Raw genomic sequence first — 13408 nt, forward strand, 5'->3', positions numbered from 1 at the left:
CACAGTAACCACATTATGTAAGAAAACATTATTTGATTGACACGTCAAAATATATCCGTTTGCACATATCATCAGATCGGATGTTTAGGTCTGAAACTCAGTTCTCTAAGAGCTCCTAAGGACACATTAGGGCTGCTCTATGGGGGATTCTCACTAGGGGGTCACACACACACAGGCGTACACACACGTTGCTGTCTCTTATGCTTGGCGAGATAACATTCCGCTTCCATCGGCTTGCGATTTCATAGTGTGGTTAAGGCTCAGTTTTATGTGTCTGGCAGGCAGCCTAATCTGCAGGGACATTTCATGGCAAATACGTTTTACTGCCGCTGGGGTTCCGGAAGGTTTCAGTAGGGCTGTTCAGCCAAAGTAAATCTTTGACAAAATAAAAAGGTTGGGATTTGAACCTAGGATCTTGTGGTTAACAGTGTTTTTTAATGCTGGCACTGTGCATATCTGTCATGCTTTACAAATGTGCGCTGCTGACCAGAATTAGTCTGTGAGTTACTGTGTGAGGCGGAACGTGTGTGTGTGCGTGGTGTGTGCGCGTGGTGTGTACATTAGAGGTCGACCAATTATGATTTTTCAACGCCGATACTGATTATTGGAGGACCAAAAAAGGCCGATACCGATTAATCGGCCGATTTTTATATATATATCTATATATATATATACAGTGGGGAGAACAAGTATTTGATACACTGCCGATTTTGCCGATTTTCCTACTTACAAAGCATGTAGAGGTCTGTAATTTTTATCATAGGTACACTTCAACTGTGAGAGACGGAATCTAAAACAAAAATCCCAAAAATCACATTGTATGATTTTTAAGTAATTAATTTGCATTTTATTGCATGACATAAGTATTTGATACATCAGAAAAGCAGAACTTAATATTTGGTACAGAATCCTTTGTTTGCAATTACAGAGATCATACGTTTCCTGTAGTTCTTGACAAGGTTTGCACACACTGCAGCAGGGATTTTGGCCCACTCCTCCATACAGACCTTCTCCAGATCCTTCAGGTTTCGGGGCTGTCGCTGGGCAATACGGACTTTCAGCTCCCTCCAAAGATTTTCTATTGGGTTCAGGTCTGGAGACTGGCTAGGCCACTCCAGGACCTTGAGATACTTCTTACGGAGCCACTCCTTAGTTGCCCTGACTGTGTGTTTCGGGTCGTTGTCATGCTGGAAGACCCAGCCACGACCCATCATCAATGCTCTTACTGAGGGAAGGAGGTTGTTGGCTAAGATCTCGCAATACATGGCCCCATCCATCCTCCCCTCAATACGGTGCAGTCGTCCTGTCCCCTTTGCAGAAAAGCATCCCCAAAGAATGATGTTTCCACCTCCATGCTTCACGGTTGGGATGGTGTTCTTGGGGTTGTACTCATCCTTCTTCTTCCTCCAAACACGGCGAGTGGAGTTTAGACCAAAAAGCTCTATTTTTGAATCATCAGACCACATGACCTTCTCCCATTCCTCCTCTGGATCATCCAGATGGTCATTGGCAAACTTCAGACGGGCCTGGACATGCGCCTGCTTGAGCAGGGGGACCTTGTGTGCGCTGCAGGATTTTAATCCATGACGGCGTAGTGTGTTACTAATGGTTTTCTTTGAGACTGTGGTCCCAGCTCTCTTCAGGTCATTGACCAGGTCCTGCCGTGTAGTTCTGGGCTGATCCCTCACCTTCCTCATGATCATTGATGCCCCACGAGGTGAGATCTTGCATGGAGCCCCAGACCGAGGGTGATTGACCATCATCTTGAACTTCTTCTATTTTCTTCTATTTTCTAATAATTGCGCCAACAGTTGTTGCCTTCTCACCAAGCTGCTTGCCTATTGTCCTGTAGCCCATCCCAGCCTTGTGCAGGTCTACAATTTTATCCCTGATGTCCTTACACAGCTCTCTGGTCTTGGCCATTGTGGAGAGGTTGGAGTCTGTTTGATTGAGTGTGTGGACAGGTGTCTTTTATACAGGTAACGAGTTCAAACAGGTGCAGTTAATACAGGTAATGAGTGGAGAACAGGAGGGCTTCTTAAAGAAAAACTAACAGGTCTGTGAGAGCCGGAATTCTTACTGGTTGGTAGGTGATCAAATACTTATGTCATGCAATAAAATGCAAATGAATTACTTAAAAATCATACAATGTGATTTTCTGGATTTTTGTTTTAGATTCCGTCTCTCACAGTTGAAGTGTACCTATGATAAAAATGACAGACCTCTACATGCTTTGTAAGTAGGAAAACCTGCAAAATCGGCAGTGTATCAAATACTTGTTCTCCCCACTGTATATATATATATATATATATATATATATATATATATATATATATATATATATATATATATTTGTAATAATGACAATTACGACAATACTGAATGAACACTTGTTTTAACTTAATATAATACATCAATAAAATCAATTTAGTCTCAAATAAATAATGAAACATGTTCAATTTGGTTTAAATAATGCAAAAACAAAGTGTTGGAGAAGAAAGTAAAAGTGCAATATGTGCCATGTAAAAAAAGCTAACGTTTAAGTTCCTTGATCAGAACATGAGAACATATGAAAGCTGGTGGTTCCTTTTAACATGAGTCTTCAATATTCCCAGTTAAGAAGTTTTAGGTTGTAGTTATTATAGGAATTACAGGACTATTTCTCTCTACACCATTTGTATTTCAAATACATTTGAATATTGGATGTTCTAATAGGTACTTTAGTACTGCCAGCCTAATCTCGGGAGTTGATAGGCTTGAAGTCATAAACAGCGCAATGCTTGAAGCACAGCGAAGAGCTGCTGGCAAATGCAGGAAAGTGCTGTTTGAATGAATGCTTATGAGCCTGCTGCTGCCTACCACCGGGCAGTACATAATAACACACAGAAATACAAGCCTTAGGTCATTAATATGGTCAAATCTGGAAACTATCATCTCGAAAATTTTATCTACAAGGTGGCATCCATAAGTCTAAATATTGCTGTTACATTGCACAACCTTCAATGTTATGTCATAATTATGTTAAATTCTGGCAAATTAATTACGGTCTTTGTTAGGAAGAAATGGTCTTCACACAGTTCGCAACGAGCCAGACGGCCAAAACTGCTGCATATACCCTGACTCTGCTTACACAGAACGCAAGAAAAGTGGCACAATGTCCCTAGTTAAAAGAAATTCATGTTAGCAGGAAATATTAACTAAATATGCAGGTTTAAAAATATATACTTGTGTATTGATTTTAAGAAAGGCATTGATGTTTATGGTTAGGTACACATTGGTGCAACGACAGTGCTTTTTTTTGCGAATGCGCTTGTTAAATCACCCGTTTGGCAAAGTAGGCTGTGATTCAATGACAAATTAACAGGCACCGCATCGATTATATGCAACGCAGGACAAGCTAGATAAACTAGTAATATCATCAACCATGTGTAGTTAACTAGTGATTATGTTAAGATTGATTGTTTTTTATAAGATAAGTTTAATGCTAGCTAGCACCTTACCTTGGCTCCTTGCTGCACTCGCATAACAGGTAGTCAGCCTGCCACGCAGTCTCCCCGTGGAGTGGAATGTAATCGGCCATAATCGGTGTCCAAATTTGCCTTATTACCAATTGTTATGAAAAGTTGAAATCGGCCCTAATTAATCGGCCATCCCGATTAATCGGCCGACCTCTAGTGTGCATACGCGTGTGCCCATGGGACTGCGGTAGAAAGTTGTTAAAATGCTCCTTAAATGTCTTTATACAATGTTTAACATTGTTGATTAATGTATTGTAAGTCTTGTAAGGCATATCTCATGATGTGTTGTAATGCAAGTCCTGTATGTCCTCTCTATTGTCTATTAGGAGATGCAGAAAGCTGGTCGAACTTCCTCACACTACCTCCACGTGTAATGCTTATCAAATACACAAATTCCTCAGATTGTTTATATTTTCCTCTAATATCCTATAATGTCGTATTGACCTGTTGTATGATGTCGATTATTGTTTTTATAATGTCGTATAATGTCCTGTGTGTTGTGTATTGGTACAGGGAGATGGTGAATGCCTGGTTTGCTGAGCGAGTCCACTCCATCCAGCCCTCCTCATCATCCTCCTCCTCGTCATCCTCCAAAGAAACCCTTACACCACAGAGACCCACCCAGCCCTCAGACAGTCCCTGCCTAGCCTTCTCCCTGCCCCCTTCCCTGGGCCTGAACGACAGGCGCTCTCCCTCCCCAGCCCCCAGCCCCGCTCCCAGCACCCCCACCCGCAAGATCTCTGCATCTGAGTTTGACAGGCCACTGAGGCCCATCGTGGTCAAGGACGCGGAAGGCTCACTAACCTTCCTCTGCGACGCCGAACCCGACCGAGGCGACATCCGGACGCCCATGCCCTTCAGAACCCAGCAGGGAGGGGTCGGGTTTGGCATCCCCACGGGGATGATGGACGAGGTGGGCAGTGCCCGGGGGTTGGACCGCTGTGCCAGGCTGTTGGAGTTGGTGAAGGATGTGTCGAGTCACTTGGATGTGACGGCTCTGTGCCACAAGATCTTCCTGCACATCAACGAGCTGATCGCTGCCGACCGCTACTCCCTCTTCCTGGTAGGTAGGAGCACGATGGGGAAGAAGGATTGGGCACGTGTTAGCCTATGAGAGAAAGGATAGGGCACGGGTTAGCCTATGAGAGATAAAAGGATAGGGCACGGGTTAGCCTATGAGAGAAAGAATGATAGGGCATGGGTTAGCCTATGAGAGAAAGAAGGATAGGGCACGGGTTAGCCTATGAGAGAAAGAAGGATAGGGCACGGGCTAGCCTATGAGAGAAAGGATAGAGCACGGGCTAGCCTATGAGAGAAAGGGTAGGGCACGGGCTAGTCTATGAGAGAAAGAAGGATAGGGCACGGGTTAGCCTATGAGAGAAAGAAGGATAGGGCACAGGTTAGCCTATGAGAGAAAGGATAGGGCACGGGCTAGCCTATGAGAGAAAGAAGGATAGGGGACGGGTTAGCCTATGAGAGAAAGAAGGATAGGGGACGTGTTAGCCTATGAGAGAAAGAAGGATAGGGGACGTGTTAGCCTATGAGAGAAAGAAGGATAGGGCACGGGTTAGCCTATGAGAGAAGGATAGGGCACGGGTTAGCCTATGAGAGAAAGGATAGGGCACGGGTTAGCCTATGAGAGAAGGATAGGGCACGGGTTAGCCTATGAGAGAAAGGATAGGGGACGTGTTAGCCTATGAGAGAAAGAAGGATAGGGCACGGGTTAGCCTATGAGAGAAAGGATAGGGGACATGTTAGCCTATGAGAGAAAGGATAGGGCACGTGTTAGCCTATGAGAGAAAGAAGGATAGGGGACGTGTTAGCCTATGAGAGAAAGAAGGATAGGGGACGTGTTAGCCTATGAGAGAAAGAAGGATAGGGCACGGGTTAGCCTATGAGAGAAGGATAGGGCACGGGTTAGCCTATGAGAGAAAGGATAGGGCACGGGTTAGCCTATGAGAGAAGGATAGGGCACGGGTTAGCCTATGAGAGAAAGGATAGGGGACGTGTTAGCCTATGAGAGAAAGAAGGATAGGGCACGGGTTAGCCTATGAGAGAAAGGATAGGGGACATGTTAGCCTATGAGAGAAAGGATAGGGCACGTGTTAGCCTATGAGAGAAAGGATAGGGCACAGGCTAGCCTATGTCATGAAACAAATTTAGTATGAGATGATGAAGGATTAGTATTTCAATTATATGGTGCTGAATTAAACTGTTGGAATAGTTGTCTCCCAAGTGTACTTCCTGCTCTCTCTTATTATAAAAAAGTATTATTTATTAGAATGACATTTTTCATATTATAGATTTTCCCCCCCACACCAGATACAAACATACACATATGAACAACAACTTACAAACGCACACAAACCACGACTACGTCTCATCTGCCCAGACCCGCATGCTCACACCTCCATCCCTAGTGCCTGCATTAGTGTTTGCCACATTGTGTCAAATTGTAAAAAGGAAATCAATCTCGGTCGCCGGTGCTATTTCAATAATAAATCATTCGATTTTTCCATTGTGTTAATGATGGCCGATTGATTGATTTCCAAGTTTTTAGTATATGTTTTTTCAACATGAGAAGAGACCCATTTGACTGGATGATTATCACACCCTGATATGCCATGTCTTGAAATATGCAGACAGACGGATAAAAAATACATTTTACGTTGTAATATTTTGACAGACAACTTTCAAACTCTGCCCATACGTTTTGGTCTTCATAGCAGTCCCAGAAAGCATGGATTCATGAGTCCTTGTTAGTTTTACACTTAAGACATGACTCTGCCGTTGTGCTGTAGAATTTGTGAATTTTGTCTCTTGTATAATACATTCTACACATTAGTTTATACTGGATTAAGCATACATTTTAGTTAACTGTAATTTCATTAGTTATGCTCCAACATTCCCTCCATCTTGTGCCAACTTCAGTTATTTTTAAGTCTTGGTTCCAATAGTTTATATTTTTTTCTAAAAGAGTTGGATATGCTCTCTTTAAGGTTTTGTATATCTTACCTATCATATGAACATCCTTTTCTGACTCAAATAGGGTTCCCTCAAGGCTGCTCTGATGTCCGAAAGAATTCGAATAAAAATTTCGTGATATGTAACTTTTATGTTGCATACATTTGAAAATGTCTACATTGGTCAGTCCAAAATTGCTTTTTAATTCTATTATGGAAATAAATGTACATATGTACAAAATTACTGGATTTGGCTATTTTAACACCCATTGCTGACAGGTGAATAAAATCGAGCACACAGCCATGCAATCTCCATAGGGAAACATGCCGACTGCAAGCCAGGCGTAATGGCCCAGCATCAGTGCCCGACCTCACTAATGCTCTTGTGGCTGAATGGAAGCAAGTCCTCGCAGCAATGTTCCAACATCTAGTGGAAAGCCTTCCCAGAATAGTGGAGGCTGTTATAGCAGGGGGGGGGGGGGGGGCAACTTCATATGCCCATGATTTTAGAGTGAGATATCTACAAGCAGGTGTCCACATACTTTGGTCATGTAGTGTATTTCCTGTTACCAAGTCATTTACGGTTTCTATGCCTTTAGTTTTCCATGTGGATCAACTTATCTGTGAATTCTGAAACGCTGTCCAAGGATTGTTCCATAGGGTTGTGTTTTAGGGAGTGATATTGGTTCTTGTAGAATATGTTTCATTTTCTTCCATATTGTTATAGTGTTCTTAACTATGAAGTTGTTAATGTTCTTAGCTTTATCCTTTGAACAAAGACATGTTAAAAGATTTGGGGATGAGCATGTGCATCTTCAATATGTACCCATTGTTCGTCTAACTATGTTGCAAGTAAAAGCCTTGGGTAGTGTGTTGCAGTTTAGGCTCCTCAGAAAGGGAAGGGGAGGAAGGAAGGGGAGGACCATCCTCCTCAGTGAATTTCATAAAAATCTAAATTGTAAAACATTTAAAAAGTAAAAATTTTAAGATAAAACTATACTAAATATAATCACGTGACCAAATAATTGATTAAAACACACTATTTTGCAAAGAAGGTCTACAGTAGCCTCAACAGGACTCTGTAGGGTAGAACCATGGTGTAGCAGGAAGACAGTTAGCTTCCGTCCTCCTCTGGGTACACTGACTTCAATACAAAACCTAGGAGGTTCATGGTTCTCACCCTCTTCCATAGACAGACAGTAATTATGACAACATCCGGAGGATGTCCTCCAGCCTATCAGAGCTCTTGCAGCATGAACTGACATGTTGTCCACCCAATCAAAGGATCAGAGAATTCATCTAGTACTGAAAGCATAAGCTACAGCTAGCTAGCACTGCAGTGTATCAAATGTGGTGAGTAGTTGACTCAGAGAGAGAAATACAATAGTTGAACAGTTTTTAACAAATTCATTTCTTCCAAAATGAAGGAGAAGCAAGAGAAGCAGTTTCACTTAATTAGCTAGCTAATTTAGCCTACTGAAACACCCAGCTCAAACAGAGGGATGCTATGTTAGCTAGCTGGATATGACTTTCCAACAAGGTAAGCTTTTGTTATTACTAATTTATTGCCACCGGAGCCCGGTGACTATACACTGTAACGTTACTGCATGATTGTAGCGGGATTACTTACTAACGCATTCATTTTATTAGCTATGCTGACTATGACGTTACTTTAGCTAATATGATGACAACGATGTAGGCTGTGTGTAGTGGTTATGACATGGGTTGGCTTGGAAAGGTTTTTTCGCCTGGTCACATACAGCTGATGTGTTGTGCATTGAAGTCCACAAGCGAAGGGAAGAGGTGAGAGGAGGAGAGATGCGAGAACGGATACAACGTGACTGCTATGAAAGGGAACAGTGTTTACGCGTGATCAGGGGTGTATTCATTCCACCAATTCTGTTGAAAAACGTTTCTTAACCGGAACAAAACGGGGAATAAACATACCTGAATTTGTCCAATAGTAACTCTCGTTTGCAACTGTTGGACTAATGATTACACCCTATGTCAGCTAGATGCAGGCAAGAGTGTAAAAGGCGGTATTAAATGTCACTGTCTGTCCATGTGTCACTGTCACCTCAAATTTGTCTCTCGACCTGTGTGCACCTAAGTTGTAAACGTTCATTCAAACGCTAGGTTTTGGCAACCTCATGATGGGTATAGGGAACATTTTGTAGCCTAAACCTATCGCTGTTACCTGTTACATTGAACTGGGTGAATAGAGTATGAATGACAGTCATCCAATATGCTGCAATAGAAATAAAAAATCACCCCCCCTCATCTTAAACGGCACTTACCGCCACTGGCGTGCTGATACAATTCCAGGTCTGGAAGGTTAAAACCACACTCAGACTTAGGAAGAAGTAAAGCTTCCCCTTTTTATTCTATGAATTTTATTTGCTCATATCTTTGAATTTCTGTCTAATCCTTATCTATCTAATTATACAACCGTATCAGGTAGCAATGATAACATTTCCATGCAAATGAACAGTAAAGTATCATATCAGTATCATGACGTGGTGTAAACTGTGGAGCATTTTGGACAGTTTCTTCCTGTAGAATCTCGATAGGTATGACCTCACTTCTGTTCCTTGTTGTGTGATCCCAGGTGGGCGAGGACAGCTCCAACAGGAAGTTCCTGGTGAGCAGGCTGTTCGATGTGGCCGAGGGCTCCACACTGGAGGAGGTGTCTAATAGCTGCATCCGCCTGGAGTGGAACAAGGGAATTGTGGGTCACGTGGCGGCCACGGGCCAGCCCCTCAACATCAAGAATGCTTACGAGGTGAGACTTCTATTTATTTTTTATTTTATTTAACTAGGCAAGTCAGTTAAGAACAAGTTCTTATTTTACAATGACGGCCTACCCCGGCCAAACCCTCCCCTAACCCGGATTACGCTGGGCCAATTGAGCGCCGCCCTATGGGTCTCCCGATCACGGCCGGTTGTGATACAGCCCGGTATTGAACCAGGGTCTGTAGTGACGCCTCAAGCACTGATATGCAGTGCCTTAGACCGCTGCACCACTCGGGAGACGGAGCCTTTCTTTCCTCATTTTTTGGTAGTCTCATTCTCTTTTTATTTTCCTTCTTGGGGAAGGCTTTAATTTACTGTCCTATTTCAGCTGGTACTTACTAAAACATTATGCGGTTAAAAGCGGTAATTCATGGAGCCTACTTCGAAGAATTCATCACAATTGATGACCACCGGGAATCACATGGTAGTGGTGCCTGTTTCAATGAATCGTCAAGAAACCCAAAGGTAGTTATCACAGTAGGTAATGAATGATTATTACAACATATTCCCGTGTACATTCTAAGTACTACCTAGGTAATACAGTAGCGAACTGTAAAATAAAGGGTAATCCTCTTTTAACCTCCTTTTTTTGCAGCCTCCCTTGTTTCTCTGCTGCATGTCAGATAATATGGACACCCGGTGCTGTTTGCGTAGGTAGGATTATGATGATGAATATAACGAGGATGTTAGGTGTGTGTGTTTTGAATCAGGCCACTGTTTGTGTTGGGGAGTATGTGTCTTTGCTGTCGGAGTGCAGGATCTGAGAGTGACTGGCCAAGCAGAAACCACAGAGTGGGAGGGAGGGAGGGAGGGAGGGAGGGAGGGAGGGAGGGAGGGAGGGAGAATTTAAAAATCAGAGATCCCGTAGGTCAAAAAGTACATCACTGGATTGAAGGACACACATTCAATCCCTCTCACACACACGCTTAAAGTGAAACACTCACAAAAATCAGTGCGAGTTGACCTTCTTTTACTTAAGGGCCCAGACATACCTCACTCGTGACACGTCGTCCCTTGACAGTTTGAGTATATCGATCCTGTCGGGTATTATTTTACAAGACGTATCACTTTCTTGCTGCAATCAATAATCAAACCGTCTTGACATTTCAACCCGTCATTACCAAGGCAGTCTAAGATGGTCATGAGTATATACAGTATAATAAAGGTAGTAATGCTGTAATGATTAAAGGTCGTAGTATCAGTCTTGGCCCAGTTACAGTGTCATGGCCCCTGGTGACCGTGCCCGGAGTTTAACCTTTGACCCACATAGTGATGTCACTGCCCAGGTCCTAAAACAGGGCTCAGCTTTCCTTGCTGTCTCTCAGCCATGGAAATTACACGGTTGTGCTGACTGCTGAGTGTGTGTGTGTAGTGTGCGTGCGTGCATGTGTGTGTCCTTCAGCTGCAAGGGCCACTGTTCTATTCCATTTTTACCTTGCTGTCCCATATACATTAAGAGCAGGATTGTAGACATACAGTACGCGTTACATGGCACGTGTATCTACTCACACTGCAGCAGGACCCGAGGTTTTCCTGACATGATCCCCCTCTCTAGTACAGTGGTTTCCAACCTTTTTTAACCCCTTTAAGTACCCCCTGTAAATAGGCCAAGTACCCCCAGGGGTCCTAGTACCCCTGGTTGGGAACCACTGCTCTAGGAGATGTAAACTTCTCTGTGTTCTCCCAGTAGGGTCCCAGCTGTGTCAATTGGTGGAGAGGGAGATGAAAGCCAGAGTCCGTAAGGAGGACAGGATGTGTAATGTGAAGAGCTCACACACAAACACATTGACACACACACACACACACATTCGCACGCATGTACACGCACATGTGTGTGCTCCCCCCCCCCCCCCCCCCACACACACACACACACACACTCACACACACACACACACACACTCAGCCAGTCCCGCTGTGGAGGAAGTATGTCTTTGAAAGAGAAGGCAGATGTTTGAGAGAGAGCGAGAGAGAGAAAAAGAGTGTTCTTTCTTCTTTGTGTACATGTCCATGTCTACTCACATGCAATTTCATGTGACATCACTCTACCTTACCCCTGATTAGCTAGCTGCTACGCAATCATCTGGTTGCCGGCCAACAGTGTTCAGACTGACGACGATGACTTTATTGGTGATATTTATAGCACTTCATTTTGATGAAGTGGCCGGGTGTTTTCCTAAACAAGCCTACAGGGACCTAGACTGGAGGAGAGGGAGGGAGAGAGAAGAAGAGATAAATTAGAAGAGACAGAGCGAGGAAGAGACAAAGACAGAGAGAGAGAGAGAGAGCCAGTGGCTTCTTGTCGACGCACCTGTGTCCAATTAGTTTGTTAATCCGACACCTGTGTCCAATTAGTTTGTTAATCCGGTATGGACAGAGGAGAGGTGTGTGTGTGTGTGTGTGTGTGTGTAGTGTGTGCATCCATGTGTGTGTGTATCTGGTAGCAAAACAAGCCACCAGCTGGGTCCATAGAACCTGATACGGGACCTGCGTTATGTTTTTACAAAACAGCCAAAGCTTTCAGGAAGTGCATCTGCGTCACTCTGCATAGAGGTAGCTCCTACCTAGGGAATTCCTAGCTCTCTGATTGGCTCGTTAAGCCCCAGTTTGGGCAGTTGGGACGGCATTCAAATTGGCGGTGAAACCGGGATCAAAAGTCCCTTCTGGTTGTTTGATGTGGCGCAGCAATCTGTGGGGAAAGTGGTTGGCAACCGCACAGGCCAGACCCATATGTGGAATTTACAGGGGAAGTTTTCTTATCAATACCCCTACAGTGTTGTCTCTAGAACAGTGGTCACTTTTACACTGAAAAAAATATATAAACTCAACATGTAAAGTGTTGGTCCCATGTTTCATGAGCTGAAATAAAAGATACGCATTAAAAGCTTATTTCTCAAAAAATGTTTGCATCCCTGTTAGTGAGCATTTCTTATTTTCCAAGATAATCCATCCACCTGACAGGTGTGGCATATCAAGAAGCTGATTAAACATTATGATCATTACACAGGTGCACCTTGTGCTGGGGACAATAAAAGGCCACTCTAAAATGTGCAGTTTTGTCACACAACATAATGCCACAGATGTCTCAAGTTTTGAGGGAGCGTACAATTGGCATGCTGACTGCAGGAATGTCCACCAGAGCTGTTGACAGAGAATTGAATGTTCATTTCTCAACCACCAGACCGTGTGTATGGCGTCATGTGGGCGAGCGGTTTGCTGATGTCAACATTGGGAACAGAGAGCCCCATGGTGGTGGTGGGGTTATGGTATGGGCAGGCATAAGCTACGGACAATGAACACAATTGTATTTTATCGATGGCAATTTGAATGCACAGAGATCCTGAGGCCCATTGTCGTGCCATTCATCCGCCACCATCACCTCATGTTTCAGCATGATAATGCTGTACACAATTCCTGGAAGCTGAACATGTCTCAATACTCACTAGACATCTCACCCGTTGAGCATGTGTGGAATGCTCTGGATCGACGTGTACGCCGGCGTGTTTCCGGTTCCCGACAATATCCAGCAACATTGCACAGCCATTGACAAGGAGTGGGACTACATTCCGCAGGCCTTAATCAACAGCCTGATCAACACTATGCGAAGGAGATGTGTCGCGCTGCATGAGGCAAATTGTGTTCACACCAGACACTGACTGGTTCTCTGATACACGCCACTAACTTTTATTTTAGATATCTGTGACCAGTCAAGTGAAATCCACAAAATAGGGCCTAAGGAATTTATTTCAATTGACTGATTTCCTTATATGAACTGTAACTCAGGCTAATCATTGAAATTGTTGCATAATGCATTTATATTTTTATTCGGTATATTTCAATGATTTCTGTGGCCAATGTAACTTATATACTAATGACTGACTCGGGTAATATTGACTCCCAAGATAGAAGTATTAAAAAATCACAGCCACAATCATAGCGAAGACAAAACTTTTCTCTTGTTAAAATATCACCAGGCACATAAATGACTTTCGAATTCAAATAACCGAGGCAGATGATTATTTTAATGAGGAAAGTCTGCCTCAAAAGATTCAGTCTGACTCTAGCCATTCTAGTCATAGAGATTTTGGCCTGCAATCAAACGGTGTCTCAGAGTAGGAGTGCTGACCTAAGTTACTG

At 43.4% G+C, this 13408-nt stretch overlaps 1 protein-coding gene across 4 annotated transcripts in view; it reads left to right on the plus strand.

Annotated features, from left to right (window-relative positions):
- LOC139561076 (cGMP-specific 3',5'-cyclic phosphodiesterase-like) overlaps positions 1–13408 on the plus strand; it is a 95083-nt gene that overhangs the window by 28138 nt on the left and 53537 nt on the right. For all 4 annotated transcript variants that reach the window (XM_071377913.1, XM_071377910.1, XM_071377911.1 and 1 more), the window contains exons 2-3: positions 4032–4581; positions 9090–9263. In XM_071377913.1, the coding sequence (XP_071234014.1) occupies positions 4032–4581; positions 9090–9263 (724 nt within the window). The remainder of the gene's footprint in view (positions 1–4031; positions 4582–9089; positions 9264–13408) is intronic.

This window comes from Salvelinus alpinus, chromosome 31 (assembly GCF_045679555.1).
Source record: "Salvelinus alpinus chromosome 31, SLU_Salpinus.1, whole genome shotgun sequence".
Taxonomy (NCBI): domain Eukaryota; kingdom Metazoa; phylum Chordata; class Actinopteri; order Salmoniformes; family Salmonidae; genus Salvelinus; species Salvelinus alpinus.